This window comes from Prunus persica, chromosome G7 (assembly GCF_000346465.2).
Source record: "Prunus persica cultivar Lovell chromosome G7, Prunus_persica_NCBIv2, whole genome shotgun sequence".
In the NCBI taxonomy this organism is placed as follows: domain Eukaryota; kingdom Viridiplantae; phylum Streptophyta; class Magnoliopsida; order Rosales; family Rosaceae; genus Prunus; species Prunus persica.
This window is the reverse complement of record NC_034015.1, coordinates 2,849,332-2,870,692: the sequence shown is the minus strand read 5'-3', so window position 1 is coordinate 2,870,692 and position 21,361 is coordinate 2,849,332. Positions and strand designations below refer to the sequence as shown.

Here is a 21,361-nt window from a genome sequence, read left to right as displayed (position 1 = left end):
AAAATTATTCTAAAATCAAAATATGGAATAAGAAACTGCACTGCAGTTTCTTATAAAAAAAATTGCACTGCAGTTGGTGAGGTTGAAGGCCAAGGAAAGAGCAAAACTAACCACTGAGGGTCCTCATTCTTTTCCCACCCCATGTGCATTCTTGTATACTTCAGGAAGAAAAATAAAACAAAAAAACAAGAGAAATAGTTCATCAAGAAATGCTCGGAGAGTAGTATTGCATGGAAATCACAATCCCCAACCATTATATGCCTCCAACTTTTCTTAAAATGAATAAGCAAACCTTATGCATATTTTTCAGCAGTAGAGAAACAACATATGTAAACAATTAAATTTCACAAGAACCAGTGAAGGCCAAATAACTAGAGAATAAGCAAATGGTAATCCTAAAAATTGAATAAAGAAGATTGCGGAGGATATATTACCCAAGCCACAAAGAAATAATCTGAGCAATTGCAATCTTCAAATAACCAGAACCAAATGGATAAACTTGCCATTTTAGATAATCAAACTAAAATGCTAGTATGCCCAACTATAAAAGAAACTAATGTCGAAATAGTAATCGTACAGATACTTGTATCAATACTAGTAGTAGCATGCTATAGCAAAATGATCAAAGCATGCACTAAAAATGATAGAAAATACCATATTTATGTTGTTACTAACTCATTGTTGCAATTGAAAACACAAGCTTAACAAACACTTACGGACAAGGGATAAGACAATCAAAACACATGCGCCCAATTCAATAGCTCTACGGCTTCCCATCTTAGTGGTAGCTAGTGTGTGCACATTTTCAGTTAAACTTGTGGAGCCTGTTTCAGTACCCCATAGACCATCCAAGACACTAAAAAGACCTTCTAGACCAATCCCTCGACTAAGAACACCAAGGGTTGGAGGTCTAGAAGCCACCAATAACGAAGATGAATGATAAGAGCCAACCTAACATGTCATACACAAAGCAAAGTCAGCAACCAAAGGAATCAAACAACATTGCATGACAAATCAAATAAGCAACTTGATGGAGCAAAGAATAATGCCTAATGTTGTAACTAATAATTTAGTATTAGTTCAATATTTTCGTTACACAAGTGTAGAGGGCACTCTCAAGGAGGAATTTTCATACAGTGATGTAATTGGGATCTTTAAAGAATATTCTATGTAATTAGACTAATGCTTTTCTAAGAGGAAAATTCAGAACATAGAACAATAGTTTTTCACCTAAAAAAATAGCTTAATTCCTACCAACTACATTGTTACAATTTGCAATCTCTTCAATCTCAAAGGTTCTATGAGACCAATATTAAAACGTTACACAAATGAAAATGAAAAATTATCAAGAATTAAGGATGTATGTCCAAACCTTCCATTCAGGCAATCAAGCAGAGTTCAAAACTTATTTATAAATGTGAATTAAAGCCAAATCATTTCATCCCACACCAATGACAAGGCTGGCCTAATGAATTGTTAGATCCATATAGTCTTAATAAATCAATAGATACAGAAACTTCGCTTGAGAAGAATCTGATGTGGAAAATTGAAATAACGGATCTATTGTTAGATCCATATAGGTTGGCCTAACAGATCTATAAAATTGAAATAAGAATCTGATCTAGAAAACACATATCTCACTAGATGAAAAACAGAGCTTCGCGTAAAAAGAAGGAAGATGAGAGAGAGGGTGTCATTGTTGATGGAGCAAATAAGGAAGAGGAGAGAAAGTGGGTGTCGTCGTCGTTGATTGAGCGAAGAAGGATGAGGAGAAAGAGAGGGCGTCGTATCGTCAATGGAGAGAAGTGGGCGTCATCATCGTTGGAGTGAATAAGGAGGAGGAGAGAGAAAGAGGTGTTGAAATTTGATTTTAAAACAAAAGGATAAAATTATATTTTACCTTTATAATTTAGACAGGCCCAACGAATCTGGGGCCTCCTCTTTGGCTTAATTCAAAATAACAATTCTTTTCTAGGTATTAAAACCCAAACAAAAATGCCCAATGTCTCAAATACTAATTACTAAAGTTAATACAAAATTAGTGAAATACCCATTCCTAGACATAAAACTATAAATATACCCTACACAATTTAAAACATAGAAACACACCCAAAATAAACCCAAAAATCAACAATTGTATTTTTTTTAATTTAATTAATAAGATGAAATATCTTTATTACCCTTTTTAGCATTAAGTTAGTTTTGGATCTCGTTTGAAGCCTCCCTCAGGTTTGACAACCTCAGGTTTGAAGCCTCAAGCCCCCCCTCAGGTTTGACGCCTCAAGCCCCTCTCATGCTTCAAACCACCATCTCTCCTCTGTTCTCTCCCTTCTTCCCTCTCTATGCCTTCAAAGTAAACCAAACAGTCTCAAAGCCATGGATCAACATAAGACCGATGACAATCTCCATTACGTAGGTGGCCTCACACGTGTTCTCGCCGCCGATGCCTCCATTTCCTTTGCAGGTTTATTCCATCTGCTTCAATTCGTTATTTTCATTTTGATTTTTGCTTAATTTACTTGAATTTCTACTTGATTTCTCTTTCGCATGCACCAACCCCGACGGATCGCTGATTTCCACCGACGATATATTCCAAAATGGCCAGATCTGTCTCGTGTTCCTAATTTTCAACATGGATCTCTTCTTTGCAGATGTCGACGACGATGATTTTTCCATAGCCAAAGGGGCTGCCGCTTCCTCTTCCTCTCTGCGGCCGTCATTGAAGAAGCTCTTCTTTGAAGAGCGGAATACGCCGAACTCGGCAATGTCGTTTTAGAACTCAGAAGGTGGACTCATGTCCTGATCCATGAGAGCAACTAGCTTCTGAGTTTGATCATCAACACCTTTTACAGCAAAAAAGGAGATCTTTCTCTGTGAGCTCATCAGTGACGCCTCTGATGTACGTATTTTCACCGTTCATTCTTATGTCGATTGCTCATTTCAGTATTTTCTAGTTTTATTGTATGAATTGTTGTGTTTTCTGTTTGTGTTTGGCTTGTGAACATTTTAAATTCAACAACTTAGTTTGTATGGCTTAGGTTAGAGATTTGAACATGTTAACTTTTATGTTGTGGTTTATGATCATTTCAATATGGAAGGAAACTAATTGATTTGTTCTTTAGTCGTGATTTTGCTGAACATTTTAATGCAATATTGTGAAGGTGAGATTTTGATTTCCTGTTATATCTGTTGGATGTCAATCTTTCTTTTACCTATATAACTGATATTCCTTAAAGAATCACTTAATTGATATTTTTTGTATTAGTGCCTTTTTCTCAAATTTGTGTGTGTGAGAGAGAGAGAGAGAGAGAGAGAGAGAGAGAGAGAGAGAGAGAGAGAGAGAGAGATGTTTATACTGCATTGTTTCTTGTTATTTTAGTTTTAGCTAGTTTCATTGATGTTGCTTTGCTCCTTCTCTGTCTCTGTTTCACTAATTAACAGCTTTTGCTGCCATGGTGGATGGGAAAAGTCAGGAGATGTCAACTAAAGAATTGTCAAGAGGAGCCAGGATCCACTACATCCTCCAGCCAATTTTTGTAAAGTGCTTGGAGGTACAATGTACTATAGTTATATTAAGAGTGCATTTCCTTTAATGATCATTGCTAATTGTACAAATTTTTGCTTTCTTTTAATTTGAAGCAACATATTACAACGTCCTCAGTTGTTGTCTTCTGCGTAGTTGTCTGATGTCAAAATACCATGCAATTTCTTTCTTGAAGAAAATTTTGAAGTAATGATACACTGTAAGATGTGTGCCATCAGATTGGCTGCTAACTATTAGGAATTGTAGGAAGTGGACCCTTGTAATGATCTAACTGATGATGATATTCGAATGGCTATTCAAAATGCTTCTGGTGTAAGAAATGCTTTATTTGTGCCTGAGGTATAATGATGACATATGCAGCAATCTTTCATTTTCCCTTGTATTAAATATTAGAAACTAATGGCTTGATTTTACACTGCATTGGCTGATAAGTTTCTGAATTGGTTTTAGGTCCCATTTGAATTTTTAGTTAGGAAACAAATTGCTCGTCTGTTAGACCCAAGCCTTCAATGTCTTCGATTTGTTTATGATGAACTAATGAAGGTGAGTAATAATGCATATGCTACGGAGTTTTAATTGTATGTTTCCATGAATCATGAGATGTAGATGTAATCAGGAAGATACAATTTTGCCTGCGGATAAGCCACGCTTGTGAGGTAATTGAGTTGCAAAGGTTTCTAGTATTGAGAAAGCATCTGGATGAAGTCATGGTAAAATTTTTGCACGATGGTGTAGAACCTGCTGAGAGAATGATAGGAAATCTTATTGAGATGGAGGTATCTCTCTGTTAACCTTATTACCACTATAGTTTATTCACTCAGAATTAAGATCTAGGACATTGTTGTGTTTATGCTTGTTTTTTGTTAAATTTGTTTCAAAGAGTCTCAAAATTCTGTTTAAATACTGGAATATACTAAAATCTAATCAAAATGAGTCGGCAGTTGTAACTGGTAAAATAGAAAGAGTCAACCTTCCTCAACACTTTGATATGGCATTTGCAACAAGCCAATTTTGGCTTTTTGGGTGGTTGTAGGTCTAATATAGGACTTTTGTAAATTTCAACAAGCTAGTAAGTTGATTTGTAGTATACAATTTGTTATCTGTAAGTCGTATGAGCAGTTGTTAACTTCCAGTAAGTGGTATGAACAGCTGTTATACTGTTCATACCCTGAAACTGAGTTGATTTATATAACATAGTATTAACAGTGTACTTCTATGACATAGTATTAACAAATTTTCAGTAACAAAGCACGCTCTATATTTTGCTCTATATATGGCTGTGCACTTGAAGTTTATGATATGCAAAATGTGATTTTTACTAGGAAAATAATTCTATGACATAGCATTAACAATGTACTTATGTGACATAGTATTAACAGTGTACTTGTTTTTTCCTTGTAAAGGTATTTCTTTTTGCCTTTGCGATTGTATCTAGTGAAACTATGTACAATTGGAGGTGGCAGCAAAGGATATCGAATCTCTTGTTAGGGTTTTCTGGATTTTTTGTATGAAATGGTATTTACAATGTTTTTGTATGAAATTGTATTAAGAATGTTTTTCTATGAAATTGTATTAACAATATACTTCTATAGCATGGTATTAACAATGCACTTTTATGACATGGTATTAACAATGCACTTTTATGACATGGTATTAACAATGTACTTCTATGATATGGTTTGCGGAGGTTTGATGGAGAATGAAGGGTCGTGGGGACAGACCCTTGGTTTTCGTGATTTTTTATTTTATTTTATATTAAGTTTGGGTTTTTTCAAAAAAATCTAATATGGGCTCGCTGAGCTTGTTTTGGGTTCTTTTAGGAATTTTGTGTTGGGCTTATTTTAAGTTAATCAATGGCAGAAATATAATTTATAAGAACTTCAATACTAATTTTATATGTAGTAAATGGTTTTTGGGTGTGTTTCTAAAGTGCATTCTATGTAGGTTTTTTTATAATTACAGCCCCTATTTTGGGTATATTACTAAAGCTCCCTTTTCTAAAGTGCATTCTATGTAGGTTTTTTTTTATAATTACAGCCCCTATTTTGGGTATATTACTAAAGCTCCCTAAAGTTAATTATGTCTAATACTTAATTTTTCTTAGTTTCTATTAAGTGTATAAGTTAAATATATTTTTGGTCACTAAGTTTTAAATAAAATTTCAATTTGATAATTGAGGAAAAAAATTTTAACAAAAGCCATATAAATGCTATGCCCTTGCACATGTTGCCCGTAGGCTAAAAAAGCTTTAATTAATTCATGTTAATGAGGTTTAGCAATACCCTCAAGCAGTCAGGTATACGACATAAAAACAATAGCAAGGAGACTAAAAAGAATCATATTATAACAAAATAGGTTCATATCTCCACAATTGTTTCACAAAAAGATAAATACATCTCTTCAAAAAAGCGCCAATCATAATCCTAACCATTATCATACTCTCACATTCACAAAAACTTAAATCCATAATTATGTCAATATTTTGCACTATAATAACACCACTGGTAATGCCATTTTGCCCTGTAATTACACCAATATAGTTGCTCACACAACCCGTATTTTGCTAATCTTCACAAATGCAACAAAATTTAGTGTCTCAATAAGTGTAGGTATCGTTTGTTTTTTTATTTTATTTTGGAGGACCTTTCCTATTGAAAGGGGCGATAGTATATTAAACTCACACACACAACACAGATGCTAGAACTCGAACCCAGGACCTTGCCTGAGGGAGTAAATACTCCAAACCACTACACTAGTGATTCCTTTTATAGTTTTCCATTTCGTCCTTGGTGTGAAACATTCCTCCCTCTCTTTATTGTTGTTCTTCTTATATTTAAACTTTGTGACCCGTAGACAAAAATAAGCTCCTGTCCCTCTCCACTGTTTTGAGAGTCAGTCGCTCCTCCCACCAAGAATGGATGTTCCCTCCCTCTGCTATGTCTCAGATCTGGGGCTTCTTCCTACTTTTGGTTTCCTTTCCCCTTCCTTTTCATTCGCAGTTTATTTTCCTTAAATTTATGCCTAAATCTACACTTTCTCCCTTCTCGCCCTCCCCCACCTACCAACATTGTGTTTCACCCTCCACTTCTCATTTCTTCACTCCCATTTTTCCCTCTCTGTTATGGTGTCATCCACCCTTCACCTATTGCTGCCTCTTGCCATCACACCACTGACCTTCGCTCCTCGAGTTTACGAATGTCTCCTTCGCTGCTCTTCTTAGTTGGCGAATTTGGGTATGAGGATGTGTTCAAAGTGAAATATGTAAAATTTACTTGGATTATGGGAGCACATTTTGTGCGGGTGGCTTACTCACCCCCATTATCCGTTTGTACTTTTGGTTCACCTAGTTATGAGGGAGTCCTCCTTGCTGGTTGTGGACTTGCAATGGTGGTTTGGATGCTGTGTTGTGGCTCTGTAAAGGGATCAGATATACCTCAATCCAAATTCTAATATATTTATATCTGGATTATTGGATTTGGATTGTATTCGGACTATCAGATTGCACTTATCAATTCATATATGTTATGTTTCGAATCAGATTGGACCAGATCAGATTATTATCGGGTTTATTTTGAGATGTACAAAAAATCAAAATTTCATTCGCCTCGTTCTTTGATTGTATTTATATACTTTTATATCAAATTTTGATATTTTACCATAAATATCAAATTTTGATATTTTACCATAAAAATTTGTTTTAAGTGGATTCTTAGCGCATATAAAACTAAAATTACTCATTTAGATATATAAATCCCCAAAATAAGAAAAATTCGTGAATAGTGAAAAAAAACTTTAGTTATTAGCATATGATACATTACTTATTTTTGTTTTGGATATGGTTGATGAGTTTAAAATGTTATTTTATTAAAAGCCAATGGCCTTACCCATGTGCTCTTTAAGCTTGTTTAATTTGTATTTGAAATAATGTTTTTGCCCTGTGTATTTTAAATGGGAGGCGGAGAAGTAGTCTTTCGTCATTTTCTGGCAGAGAAGCCATCGATGACAGAGGAGGTGTTTTTTGGCGTAGAAGCAATTGATGACGACCATGGCTCGTCCTGGCGTCGCAATTGCCGACGAGGAAGGCTTTTTTCGATCCATGGAAAAGCAATCGGAGGATCGATGTCAGCGAATTCACAAAGATTAAAGGCTCTTCCTGCTATTTTGGCGACTAGGCCTAATAGATCTCCGTCTCCTGGGTAATTCATAACCTATACTAAATATTGTGCTGTTTTTGAATCTGATGTGGTCTAGTTTTTATGTTATGCGATTGAATTACTTGGAAATGCGCTTTTCTTGAGATTTTTTTGTTTAATTTCGGTGGTGTTGTTTTGAGATTTGAACTGTGGCTACTTTGTTGTGTTTTGAGTTCGTTTATGAATGTAATAGACTGGTAGCTTCTCTTCATCTGAGAACCTAGTGGCATTATCACTCACCACACATGTACTGCCCTGTCCTTCACGTCTATAAATACCTTTGAATATTACTTTCAAGTTCTTATTGAATTTTATTTTATTTTACTTTGTATTTGCTATAGGCTGGTAACGCAGACAACTTTGCTCATACCAGGAAGTGTAGTTTTACCTCATGTGTTCAATTTTTCCATCCCTAGTTTTAATTGATATTAACCTGTAATAAAACTAACTGCTAGACAACACTTCAAAATATCAATAGTGAGTAATCAGGCTAGTTTACAATTTTTATTGTTAAGCTTGAATCCTTACTTCTATCGAATTGCAATATATTTCGTCGCACGGTCAAGTAGTACTTCTCCCATGTGTTTTTATGATGAAAAGGATGAGGTTCTTATTTTATGAAAGGATCCACACTAGCTCAAATGTTGGTTGTTAAGATGTTCTGAGTCCAATTTGCCATTGGACCTTGTCTTGAAGGCACCTAATCTTTGATGGCTGATGAGCACCCAATTTTAAAATAATCAAATCTTACATGCATCAGCTAGACAAAATAAATAATCTTGTACAGGTTAAATACTTCAACTATTATGCCTTTCTTTTGGGAAGGTCTCTAGTTTCTTTTAACTTGTTATGGAATTTCTGCCTCATGTTTCTTGCAGTTCAATTTATGTTTGCATTGCAGTTTTGCACACACTGCATTGTTGATTTTTATGTGTTACACTACAGTTTATATTTTTATTTGTTGATTTGATTTTTTTAGATTGTTTGTTCATAGGTTTTGTCATGTAGTTTTTTTGTCTTGAGTTGATGATTTTGGTAGTGTTTGGCTCAAATTCGACAATGCAGTTTCCGTTTCTTTATAATTGGGTTTTTAAGAAACTGTAACTGTTGCACAACAGTTTCTGTTTCATGTACACTTGTGTAGGGATCATTTGGATTTTAGTATGAATGTGTGAAGTATATGGAACTTATACAATTTTATCAGCAAAGTATTTGTCTTTTGATTGTTTTAGTATTTTCATCATGGTTTTGCCTTTTAGTTCCTCATTTCCCCCTCCCCCAACATGGCTAGAATTTTAAAAAAAATATTGTTTTGTTTTGTATAACTCTAAAGTTGATCATGAGGGATTTATTAGATTGTAGATTGATTATTGACACAAAATCAAGTTCTCGGAGACGAATGGCAATTTTCAATGAGACAAAATCTTCTTCTTCTTTTTTTCGAAAACTGCATTGCAGAAAACGAAGCTGCATTGCAGAAAACAGAAACTACAATGCAGAAAATGAAAACTGAAATGCAGAAAACGGAAGCTGCATTGCAGAAAACAGAAACTACAATGCAGAAAACGGAAACTGCAATGCAGAAAACGGAAGCTGCATTGCAGAAAACAGAAACTACAATGCAGAAAATGAAAACTGCAATGCAGAAAACAGAAACTACATTGTAGAAAACAGAAACTTCATTGCATAAAACGAAAATTGTAATGCATAAAACATAACTTGCAATGCAGAAAGCAGAAACACGAATAACCTATTTTAGAGGGTCTTCAGTCCGATTTCCCCTTGCCCAACATAAACATGAATAACCTAGTTTTGTTTTGTTTATTTTGTTACTGTTATAGTTATGTTTTTATTAGATTGTAGATTGGTCATTGTTATTAAAATACACAATGCAATGTAGTTTATATTTCTATAGAAGTGGTTTTTATTTTTGTTGCAGCCTATTTTTTTTGTTACATCTTTTTTATTACTATTTACATTATTGATATCTACACTAGTTTGTTTTGTATAACTCTATAGCTAAGCATGAGGGATTTGGTACAAATTTTGCACAAATCAATGTTGAAATAAATTTTATTTTTTTAAAAAACATTAACTCTTAATATAAATATTGCTTAACTGACAAAATATCACAACAGTAAGGTTGGTGTAGTTCAAGTCTCTTCAAGTACACTAAATTTCCTTTTTTTTTTTAGGTTGAGGGCAACATAGTTGGTGATTGGCGATGGCTGGCAAGTGAGGGACGACGGTGGCTGGTCGGAAGCCTACAAAAGATGGTAGTGGGTGACGAGGGATGGCGGCGGCTGGTCGGAAGCTGACGAGGGTAGGCGACCGTGGGCCGGGAGGTGCTTGTCGCCAATGGGTGGTGGGCAGTGGCGGCTAGCCGGAAGGGTGATTGGCAAAAGAGGACATGTGGCATAGTGTGCTTGAATTAGAAGGAGTGGCATTTTGTGTAATTTTAATATTTTTTAATTACATTATTGTAAAATTAGGGTACTACTTTTGGATCTTTGGCCTTATGCTAATTAGGTGAAGTTGTATTCCTATGTTCCAAATTAGAAAACTATATAGTGTCTTAAAATGAAAGCTCCCTATAAAATATTAGTATAAAGCATAGAAAAACTAAATTATACTTCATACTAAGTTAGATCGGATAAACTATAATCCATATTTAGATCCATTTATAATCCAATTATCAGATTAAGAAGTCCAATTCATATCTTATTACTTACACTGAATTTGGATTGGATTCATATTGACATGTCTAGCTGTGGGTGGTGCGGCTGCACCTTATTTTCTGATCAAGGGTTTTGTACTTTTGTGTTATTTGGGTTAAAGCTTTGTATGTGGGCCTTTCTCATATTTAAATTCTGTTTTGTATTTATTTATTTGGCTTATGTACTATTCTTCTGCCAATGTTATTGGGGCTTCAAACTCTTGTACTACATTTCCATATTCAATGAATAAAGTTGGCTTTGACCAAAAAAAATGCAGCATTAAAATTTATTTTCCTTTCATAGCTCTGATTTTCAGTACTTATTTTCCCTTTCAGGCTTTAGGTTTTTGCTTTAAAAAAAAACTTGTAACTGCATGTAAGATTAAGAGCATTTCCACCCCATTGGTCCATGGTAAGGGTAAGTAAGGGTAAACACTATTCATGTGAATAGTAACTATCCTAATAATTATTTGATGCATTCCCACCCATTGCTATGGCAATCCAAGGGCACCCACTATTTATATGAGATATGAGGAGAATAATTTGTATGAATTTTGGTGTGAGAAGTGAAGAACATGGCTAGGTATTTATAGAAAAAAAAATTTCTGAATTTGTTGGTATTTTTTTAAAGTTTTGTTGGTATTTAAATTGGCCGCTGACATCACACTAACATCAGCATGACATCAGCAGTCCAGGCAAGTCTTGCCCTTGGGCTTGCCCAGTTTCGTCGCCCACTTCTTGTCATGGCAACTTTTCTTTTGTGAAGGTTGTTTTTGGAGCCTAGATCCTCTTTTACCATGGCAAAAGGGGATGATCTGTCAAAGTATGCTATGCCAGCTTATATTTGTTTTCTTGCGTATTTGTTATTTTGTGTGTGAAAAAATTCAACTTTTGTTCCTTTCTCTGCTTAAATTCAAACAACTACTATTAATGTTAGATAATTTGATGATACAAACACATGATTGGGGTACCCGTTTGACATTACTTCTTTGGGGTGATAAGTGATTTAAAAAAAATTTGGGATGCCCAACCCGTTTGGTAAACTATGAGAAAATCACTTATTGTTAAAAATTGTTGTGAGAGAAAGCTATAAGGGAAAGCAGCTAATGAGGTGCTTTCATTTTCTGATTATGCAGGAATCAGTTTCGAAGAGGCGCTAGGTTTAATGATTATGCGGGAAATAGTACCAACAAAACTTTTAACAAAAAGTTTACTAAACGCCAAACTTCTTTCTCTCACAGCAAATTTAACATAGATTATTTTCGTAGCACAACAATGCCAAACTGGCTCAAGTACTGATCATAACCTATTACTTTTCTTTATTTGCTACTTTGTCAAGTAAATGTTTATCTTTTACTTTTTCAAGTGGAGTAATATATAAAAAAGTAAAAAAATTAACCCAACTTAAATTCATTTTTTAATTTTAGATAAAAATAATTTATATGTTTTTTTCTTCTCTCCTCCGTGTGTTCTTGAGTATCATCGCACATTTGTTTCAAAAATGAATCCTACTATGAGTACAGTGCATTGTCACAATGCTAATTCATTACAAACACTATCACTATATTGTAATGACACACTATTATTATTGCACTGTAATGACACATTGCTAATGCATTGTGGTGACAAACAATTTTGCACTATAATAACACCACTGGTGCCATTTTGCCTTGTAATTACACCAATATAGTTGCTGATCTACATAAATGGAATAAAATTTAGTGTCTCCCATAGCATGTTTCATTCGCACTGTAATATTTTGTGGTGAAGTTATAAGTGGAGTTGATATAGTATATTTTATGGCTAAGAACTTCTTATGGTTCTTCTTTTCGTCTTTGTGATGATAAATGATGCTTCTATGAAATTTGAAGTTACTTAATGGAACCTAATTAAGGAACCGCGTGTTGTGCAGTCTCATTCTTGTTTTTATGAAATGACTTAAGGGCATGTTTGAACTTGTTAAGGACCAAAAAATTCAGGGTTGGGCCCAAATGAATTCTCGGCCCAACGGAATGCCTTATTAAGAAAAGACCCGATTTGGAACATGCGAAAATTCGTCATTCACGCTTTCACGAGCCACGACCACATGCCATGCCAAATAAATATGCAATTTATCATGCTAAGAATTAAAATGAGCCTATAAAAGGCATTGGCTCTACAAGCTCATGCTAATTATTCTGTCAAGCATTATGTCTCTTTTCAAAGACGATAACATTCAAGCACGCCAATCGACATGCCATGCCAAGCAGGAAATCATTATTTTACACCTAGCCACGCTACAAGCTTAAGTGGGCCCAAGCCACGCAAATGCCTGAGACTTGTTTGAGTGGGTTGTGGTATGGATGGTAACGAGCTTTCATGAGGCCCATTAATGAGCCGAGAAATGGAAGTTTTGGGCTGCTTGGGAGCCCCAAAACTCAAGCCAATTACTAGGGCCCAAATATGTGGGTAAGTATAAAGGAGAGAGAAAAGCCCAATACTCTAGAAGAGATAGCCCAATACTTTAGGAAAAATTAGCTCATCATTTCAATAAAAATGGTCCATCACTTGGGAGGTTGGCCCATTCTATACTAACCCACCACCTTAGGAAGGCCCAAATAGCCTAAGCGGCTTAGAAAATATCCAAAAAATCTCCAGCACATGGTTTGAAATGAAACCACAATAGAAAATCAGGAGATGTTCGTACGCTCAGGCTGCTAGGAGACTCCAGCACATGGCCAAAGATAAACACAATGCAAGCCATCAGCAAAACCAAAGGAAATTCGTACGCGTAGGAAGAATACCCATTAGGCAAAAGCTCTATCCATTCTCCTTTCCTCTGCGAGCTCTAATAGGGAAACCAAGAAGAAAAGCAGGTGGCACCTCATCCCCATGGGGGAGGTCCAGCCACACAAAAACCTAAAGAGCCTGTGACCCATTCGCTCTGGTTAAAGAAATTTCACCAAAAAGAAGTGAATGGAAAGAAGCAAAGGAAAAGTGGGAATGAAGGATTGATAGAATTAGGGTTCTAAGTGCCTACAAAAGGGAGCTTCCTCTACCCAATAGAAACCATCATCCAGAGTGCGACCAAACTTTGTCAAGCAACTGGAAATTCTCTCGATCCACATACAGAGAGCAAACTTCCTCTCTTGCTTCCAAAACCCAGCAATTTCATGCCTGTTCATCCTTCTCCCCCTATTTTTCCCTCATGGCAGACTGTTCTGTTACTTGACAGAGTTTTCGTCAAGTTGCCAGAAACTACTCAACACACCCATTATTTCTCTCATCTCTCTCTCTCTCTCTCTCTCTTAAAAAAAACCCTCTTAGAATCCTCTCCTCCTTAGAACCCCTGTCTTTCATAAGAACTCACAGTTCTCTCTCTGTTTATGCTAAACTCATGATTGCTCTGCTCCCATGCCACAAGCCTCTCATGTCAAGCTAAGAAATTATCTGTAAGCAGTTGTTGTTTTTGTTGGTGAAGGTAACCAGGATGCTTCCTAAAGCTTCACTACCCTTTCGAAGCATTCTTGGGGCTTGATTCTTGAATTCATGCACAAAAGATAATTTCACCTGTTTCTCTTTTCGGCAGCCCAAGCTCATTCGTCAGGCTGTTGGAATAAAAAAACCTCCACAGAACCAATCAGAAGGGTTTGATTTGATTCTTACATTGAAAATGTTTAATTTTAGCTAAAGTAAAACCAAATAGCACTTAGTCTAGTTTAGTTCGGTTCAGTTCATTTGACTATATTAATTATACTATTCTTTTACACTTGACATTTTCTTTTTAGTTATTACTATTTACTATTATGTTGCACAGTCCCGATCTCTTGGACCACAGGAGTCCAATATATTGTGGTCACCCACCGTTGGATATTAATATAATGGTATAAAAAAGTTTATTAAAATGAGTGCAAGAGTGAGTGAACCGTTGAATTTACATCTAACGGTGAGTGACCACAAATTTCTTGGACCTCTGTGGTCCAAGAGATCAGGACTATTATGTTGCATTACCCATATCAAGATGAAGATTAAACAATTTGGCTCCTAGAAAGTGAACAAACAAAGAAACAAATAAACAAAACATGTCTGAAAATAGAAAAACGTTGCCTTAGGAGTCGCAGCAAAAAATAAGGGGACGTGGTGAAACCAAACCCAACAACCACCGAAAAAGAAAGATGAAAATTAAAAAGGGAAAAAAATTAAAAAAAAAGAGGGAAGGAGGGGAGAAGGGGAGGAGGGGGATCAAAATCGAATAGAGAAGGAGCAAAGGTTGGGGCGCTGCAGATTGGGGGTGGTTGAAAGTTAAAAGCATTCCCATTTAATATCCAAAAGAGTGGGAGAAGACATCATTTCACAGGTTTTAAACACAATTGGGTGACAAACTGTTTGTCTCTCACGCTCCCCCCTTCTGTTCGTCTCCCTGAATGCCTTGCCAGTGTTCAGGGTATGCTTCTTTATTTCATGCTCCTTTATTTGTTTATTTATTTTATTTTATTACTAACGATGGGTGGAATTTGTAGGTTTCGGGAGTTTGTGTATGAGTTTATAAATGTCCAACAAATCGTGTATGGAATTCAAAAATGCTTAATAGTTTAGGGGGCTTTATTCAGTTAACCCCCTGACTTGATTCACGTTCATACTGTAACATGTTGTTGCGCCTGTAATCCTGATCTGCATTTGCTCTATGTTCCAGACTATCGTGGCGATTTATATGCGGAGGAGCGAGGGAAAAATAGGTTGGTGTTTTTAGTTTTATGATACAAGCGATTTTAGGGTTATGGTAACTATTTGAACCACCAGTCCCTTGTTTTTTATTTTTTTTTAATAAGTAAATTTTGAATTAAAAAATTTATTCCTTAACGAACAAGAAACAATATTTGCTTTTCTATTGCTTGTCCTGATTTCTGGGTGATTGTGTTATGAATGATGAAAATATGCAGGTTGTGATGGATTTATGCGAAATGGAGAGAAGTTGGGGTGTATCTTTGGTCATTCACGAATTATGGGATTAGTTAGTTGAATCCAGCGTATGATCATATTCGCCACCTGTATGCCACTCTCTGGTCAGATACATCATTTAATCATTTCCTTCCAAAACTTTTATGCTTCTTTTGACATCATTTTATTTCAATTTCAACAATTTTAGTTCTATTCTATAGAGGATTGGGGGACTGGGGAATCGAATGTAGAAGCCTCGAGTGCATGGATAGACGCTCTTAATCATTTAAGCTACAAGTCCCTTACATGTAATGATTACTTTTGAGTACGGTTATTTTAACCTCGATGTCCCATTTTCCTGCTCACATTTTAGTGAAAAATTTAATGACAAGTTTACCATTATACAAGGCAAGATATGAGTCCATCTACCTTCTCTTAATCATCTCTATAATTGCACCATAAATATTGACACTCAAGTTGCAAACCTGTTGGCTTTTTCATATAGGAAGATCCACCCTTGATTATAGTTCCAAGAGGCAATGCTTTCACATCAACTATATGATAGCTAGGCCAAAAAGTACAATGATTATTATCTACTTCTTTTATCAAGCAATAATTTATCTATTTAATGAAGCAATGATCTGCACAAATGGCTTGAATATCATCTGAAACATTTAGTTATGAAAGGCTGCAATCATATACAGTAGTGTATATTCATATACTGAACTGCTTTTTAAAACCCAAGAGTATCTGTTTGTTGAAGTTCCCATAGGAAATATGACTCAGATTGCTTCTTCTCTCTTCTTCTTCAAAGTTTCTTGAAGTAAAATACCAGCAGTAGATCAGCACTCAACACTGATATCCTCTCTTTTTCGTTATCGAACAGAGAATAATTCTTTCTTCTTAACTAGAATAGAAAGGTCCTTCACATGACAGGGCCTTTTCTGAAGATAATGAGATATTATCTTTGTTTTCGTTATTTTCCTTTGTATATATATTTCACTTTTACATGTAGAAATAGGAATTTGAGCACGGCTTTATATTTTATTTGTAATGTAATTCTGATATGCATTTGATGAATGGAAATTGACGGCCAACTTTAAGTTTGTGTCCAACAATATTATCTTTTGGTTGCTAAGATTTTTCATAATGCATATTATATTGAGGTTGTTGGAAACTGATGTGAAGTGTGTTTGTGTTAAAAATGCAGCTTAATCTCCCAAGGGAAGAATAATTCTCAGGGGATCTTTTGAGAGAAGGTGCCCCTGGCATGCACTCCCTTCCGTTCTTACCTGTATGACATTTGTCAAAATGGCTGTAGCAGTTGATCAACACCACGGATTCAGGCCATTCAGCCGATCCCAGAGATGCAGATTACAGTCCTACACTCAACTCGATTACAGCATACTTGCCCACTCCTTAACACATGCATTTGGTGATGCTAATTTTCACAAAAGCTTCTCCACCCCTTGTCTATCCCTAACCACTGCATTGGAGGAAGATTTTGACACAAATCCAAGGATTGAAATTGTTGGAGGCAGTAGGATACCTAGGGTACATGCTCTTGTGGTCGAGGTAGCCATAGCTATGGCGTCTGGTGCTGATCTCTTGCCCGTGTCAAGTGGACTAGGGGGTGCCTACTACTTATGTAGTCAAAATGGTGACAGTATTGCTGTGGCAAAGCCAATAGATGAAGAACCTTTAGCTCTCAATAACCCTAAGGGCTTTGGGGGTCGGATGCTGGGCCAACCAGGTTTGAAACGCTCAGTTCGGATTGGTGAATCTGGAGTTCGAGAATTGGCAGCTTATCTCCTTGACCACGGTGGATTCGCTGGTGTTCCTCCCACAGCTTTAGTAAAAATTTCCCATGTTGCATTCCAAATTAATAACAATGCAGCCGGAATTTCAGCTACACCTTATAAGATTGCTTCTCTGCAGCGCTTCGTGGATCATGACTATGATGCAGGAGAGTTAGGTTCTTCAGGCTTCTCAGTTGCTTCTGTTCATCGTATTGGAATTTTTGATGTAAGACTCTTAAATCTTGACAGGCATGCAGGGAATATGCTTGTTAAAAAGTACGAACTGCACAATTATGCAGTTGGGGTGGCTGAGCTTGTGCCTATTGACCATGGTCTTTGCCTTCCTGAGTGGCTTGATGATCCATATTTTGAATGGTTGCACTGGCCTCAAGCTTCAGTTCCCTTTTCCGAGTTTGAAATTGAGTACATATCCAATCTTGACCCCTACAAAGATGCAGAGCTTCTTAGAACTCATATTCCTTATTTACGGGAGGCTGCTATCCGTGTTCTTGTGCTATGCACCATCTTCTTGAAGCAGGCTGCTGCAGCTGGGCTTTGTCTTGCTGATATAGGGGAAATGATGACTCGGCAGTTCTGTGCTGGAGAAGAAAGTCTGAGTGCATTAGAGAATCTTTGTTTACAAGCTAAGGCTGCCATGCCTACTACAGTAGATGAGACGAAAGGAAAAATTGGAGAAGTTGAAATGTTTAAACTTGAAAACGAAAGTGAAGAAGGTTTGAAAGAGAATTTGGATCTTCCTCAACTCTTAGGGAGCCGTTCTGGAATGAGTAAGCCACCCATTATGTCAAGGTTTTCATCTGCAGGATCAATTACTGGGTTGACCGATGCATCTCTGTCTCCACTATTCGAGGAAAACGATCATGATAACGACGATAATGACAGAAAGACTATGATAGGCAATAATGGTAGTGATGATGATGGGAGTACTAGTGATAGTCGTAAGGTTGGGGTTTTGATGAAGAGCATGAGTTTCTCAGTACCTACCCACAATTGTGAAGCAGGGGCAATATCTTTTGGAGACATGAGTGGAGATGAATGGGAACTGTTCTTGGATAGTTTCGAAAAGCTTTTGCCGGAGGTACTCGAGGGCACAAAGTCCCTGAGCTTGAAGCAGAAGTTGGGAACTACTACTTCCTGCAAGTTCTGAGAAATTAATATTTTGTGGGAAAGAAAAAAAAGATTTGAAAACAGACTTTGTTGCTTATATCTAGTCCAGTATGAAGTGACTGTACATTATTGCCAAATGAAGACGGTAGAGTAGTAGATTGTAAATAAATAGAATAGGTGCAACCGGAAATGCGATTGGCGAAACGCCATCCTTTCTGTGTACCTGTTTTTGTGCTTCATTATCTTGTATCGTTACCGTAGACTGACATAGAATTGGTTCTCTTGCAGAGATGACTTGCAACAGAATTATTGACATGTTCAAACGGTTGATATTAATTAGTTTGATATATTAATAATATCATACTTTCTTCTTTGAAATTCTATATATATTAAAACCCAATGCAACTAAACACTGTAGCTAAGCACAGTGTAATGACGGAAATGCCCCTCATTTTGCTGCTGTTTTTGTTTTGTTTTTTCTTCAGCACAGTAAATTGACGAAACTGCCCTTGACTAAACAGCTCCTTCTGTTTCCGTTTTTGCCCCTTCTCCTTCGTTGATAACCCTTCGTTCGCTCACAGAAGCCCCCATTTCCAGTTCGTTTTGAACCAGCTGGTTGGGGGGCAGCCATGGAAGATCTGCACATGGATGGGGAGTCGTCGATCTTTGTTTGCGAGGTGCGCTGCAAATCTAGCCGTCCTTTTGCTCTTCGTCTGAGAGATTTCTGGTGGGAAGATTTTTCATCTTTTCTACAACCTTCCACTCAGACTTCCATCTCTCTTGCTTTCGAATTTCTGCATCCTTTGTCTTCAGGTATGCATCCCGTTTTCATTTCATGAATTTTATTATTTGATTAAACTATAAGACCTGTTTTAATTTGCTGCCCTAAAAGTCCAAATCCCTAATTTTCCTCATAGTGGGTCTGTGTTATTGATTTGCAAATTTTATCCAAATACTGAAATTGATTTGATTGTGTTATCATTTTGATGAAATCATGTTAAACAAATTAGTTATTAGAATACTATATGATTGCTTTTGATAAGGTTTTCTGTTTGGTTATTAAAAATTAGTTGGTAAACCCTGAAAATCGGTATTTGGATATGTCGGTTCTTTTGTTACAGGGTTTAGGATAGCTCTGTTTTGGTAAGCAGGATATGCTGCTATTCGGGTTGCTCTGTTTAAAGATATGTTCGTTCTTTTACTACATGGTTTTAATTCAAATTCGTTCTTATACTGGTTTATGGGACTGGGGATTTGAATTTGATAATTTTTGTTTTGGTAGGGGAAAGAAAATTTGGGAGTGTGATTCTAGGAACTGATTGCAATGTTTTAGCATAGTTGACTTGAAGAAGACTGGTTTGGGAAATATGTGGGATTTGAAAATCTGACTTCTAAATTGGAATTATGTTTGTGGACATTAGTGATGACGAGAAAAAATTCAGAAAAGTTAAAATTCAGAATTTTTTTGTTTGTGGGTTTGATTTACCAAGCAGATTTTTGTGTTGAATGGAAACTTATTGAAAACTAAAAAAGTTTGTATATCCTAATTTCAGAATGCAGAGTTTGGTTCTTTTGTTTTTTTCCTTTTCATGGGCTAATAATTTGGCCATGCTTCTACTCTTTGCAGTTGCTAGGGATTGGAATGGATACGCAGGATACATCTCCTTCAGTGTTGCTATTCTTTGACAAGGAAAGATTTATATTTAATGCTGGAGAGGTAAGGAACTCAATTACATACATTTACATCTGGTTAGTTTTGTAATATTAAAAGTAAGGTGATGATTCAATTATTGTCTATGAAATAGTAATTAGAGATCAATGATAAACCTGTTGTTAAGTAATATAGTGTCTCCTACTTTGCAACTCTCACTGCAGGGATTGCAACGGTTCTGCACAGAGCATAAGATTAAGTTTTCATAGGTATAAGATATCTGAGATCCTTACCCATTAGGTAGTTAAGACCAAAAGTGGGGCTCTATATATACGCCTGGTGGTTAGCAAGAGAGAGTGAGTGGTTTTAAAGGGTGTCAATGGCCTTTGAATTTTACTTAAATAAGATTAAAGTTATATGCTTTCAAGTATTTGTGAGCTCTCTGTATCTGGGTTTTGAGCAAAATGACTTTATTGATAAAGCTTTGATTTGCAGTGTATATTAATGGAATAATAGGAACTGCTGACTGATGCAGTTTTGCATGTCCTTGGTTAATGCATTTATGTTTGTTCTACACAGATGATAAATTTTTAGGAGAAATGGAGACTTAAGGAGAGAAGTTATGGATCTGATAAGGGTTTAGGGTTTAGGGTTTACTATCTGTAATTTTTGGATCCAAATGGAATTTCTTTGATTACATATGCTGTTTCTCCAAAGCACCAATGAATAAAGCATTTAGATTTGATGGGTTTGATGTGAATGGTATGAATAAAAGCATTTAGATTTGATGGGTTTGATGTGAATGGTATGAATCTCTCTCTCTCATTTTGGTTTGGGATTTTTGATTTATTTGTGAATTAATTTTGTTGGGTTCAATAAAATTATCAGCCAGCTGCAGTTGACTTGGTGTAAATCACGTATTTGGTCTACTTAAGTTCTTTATCGTTTCTGCCCAAAAAAAAAAAGTTCTTTATGGTAATTTATTAAGCATTTTGATTCTGTTTTCTGGCGTTTTCCTTTGTTTCTCCAACTAATAGATGTAGGGGTTTTCTTTTATTTTTGGTTCACCAAATGGTTTTCATCTATTCTGATTTTCTAATTTTTTATATGAGATGTGCAGTTGTTGCGGCTCTTAATCCTTCAATCTTCTCCATCTTACTTCGAAAGTTCACATTACTTTGGTTGTTTTTGGGTCTTTCTGTTAACTACTTTGAACATGCATTTTAAGTTCAATTTTTGTCGGCTTGGCATTTCCCTTTTTTAAGAATCTATTTCAATGAAGGCATTCAAGTTATATTACTCAGTTAGTTGGAGTTTACAGCAAGACATTCCATTTGAGTTCATTAAATGTCAAACTGCATAAAATAAGTAAGATTCATGGTTTTAAAAAAATGGGACAAGGTTTTGCAATCA

At 36.0% G+C, this 21,361-nt stretch overlaps 2 protein-coding genes and 1 long non-coding RNA gene across 9 annotated transcripts in view; all 3 read left to right on the top strand.

Moving 5' to 3' along the window:
* Window positions 7,383–10,344, top strand: LOC109950170. The gene is made up of 2 exons (XR_002272471.1): window positions 7,383–7,740; window positions 9,933–10,344. It is a non-coding gene; the product is annotated as an uncharacterized LOC109950170 (long non-coding RNA).
* Window positions 14,438–18,669, top strand: LOC18771113 (phosphatidylinositol 4-kinase gamma 8). 6 transcript variants are annotated; one of them, XM_020567925.1, is made up of 5 exons: window positions 14,438–14,876; window positions 15,126–15,168; window positions 15,373–15,495; window positions 15,592–15,678; window positions 16,581–18,669. In XM_020567925.1, exon 5 carries the CDS (start codon window positions 16,667–16,669, stop codon window positions 18,335–18,337), a length of 1,671 nt encoding a protein of 556 aa, XP_020423514.1. In that variant the 5' UTR covers window positions 14,438–14,876; window positions 15,126–15,168; window positions 15,373–15,495; window positions 15,592–15,678; window positions 16,581–16,666; the 3' UTR covers window positions 18,338–18,669. The 6 variants fall into 6 exon arrangements, with proteins under 6 accessions (XP_020423514.1, XP_020423516.1, XP_020423518.1 ...); XM_020567927.1 differs by lacking the exon at window positions 15,592–15,678 and adding an exon at window positions 14,953–14,995; XM_020567929.1 differs by lacking the exon at window positions 15,592–15,678 and having other exon boundaries at window positions 15,373–15,480.
* Window positions 18,780–21,361, top strand: part of LOC109950169 — a 4,665-nt gene continuing 2,083 nt past the window's right edge. Inside the window, exons 1-2 of one of the 2 annotated variants that reach the window (XR_002272470.1) lie at window positions 18,780–19,110; window positions 19,925–20,014. Coding sequence is in view for 1 of the 2 variants with exons in the window: in XM_020567931.1 (XP_020423520.1) it covers window positions 19,940–20,014 (75 nt within the window). In the remaining variant the exon portion in view is untranslated. The remainder of the gene's footprint in view (window positions 19,111–19,924; window positions 20,015–21,361) is intronic. The other variant, XM_020567931.1, reaches the window with a different exon arrangement.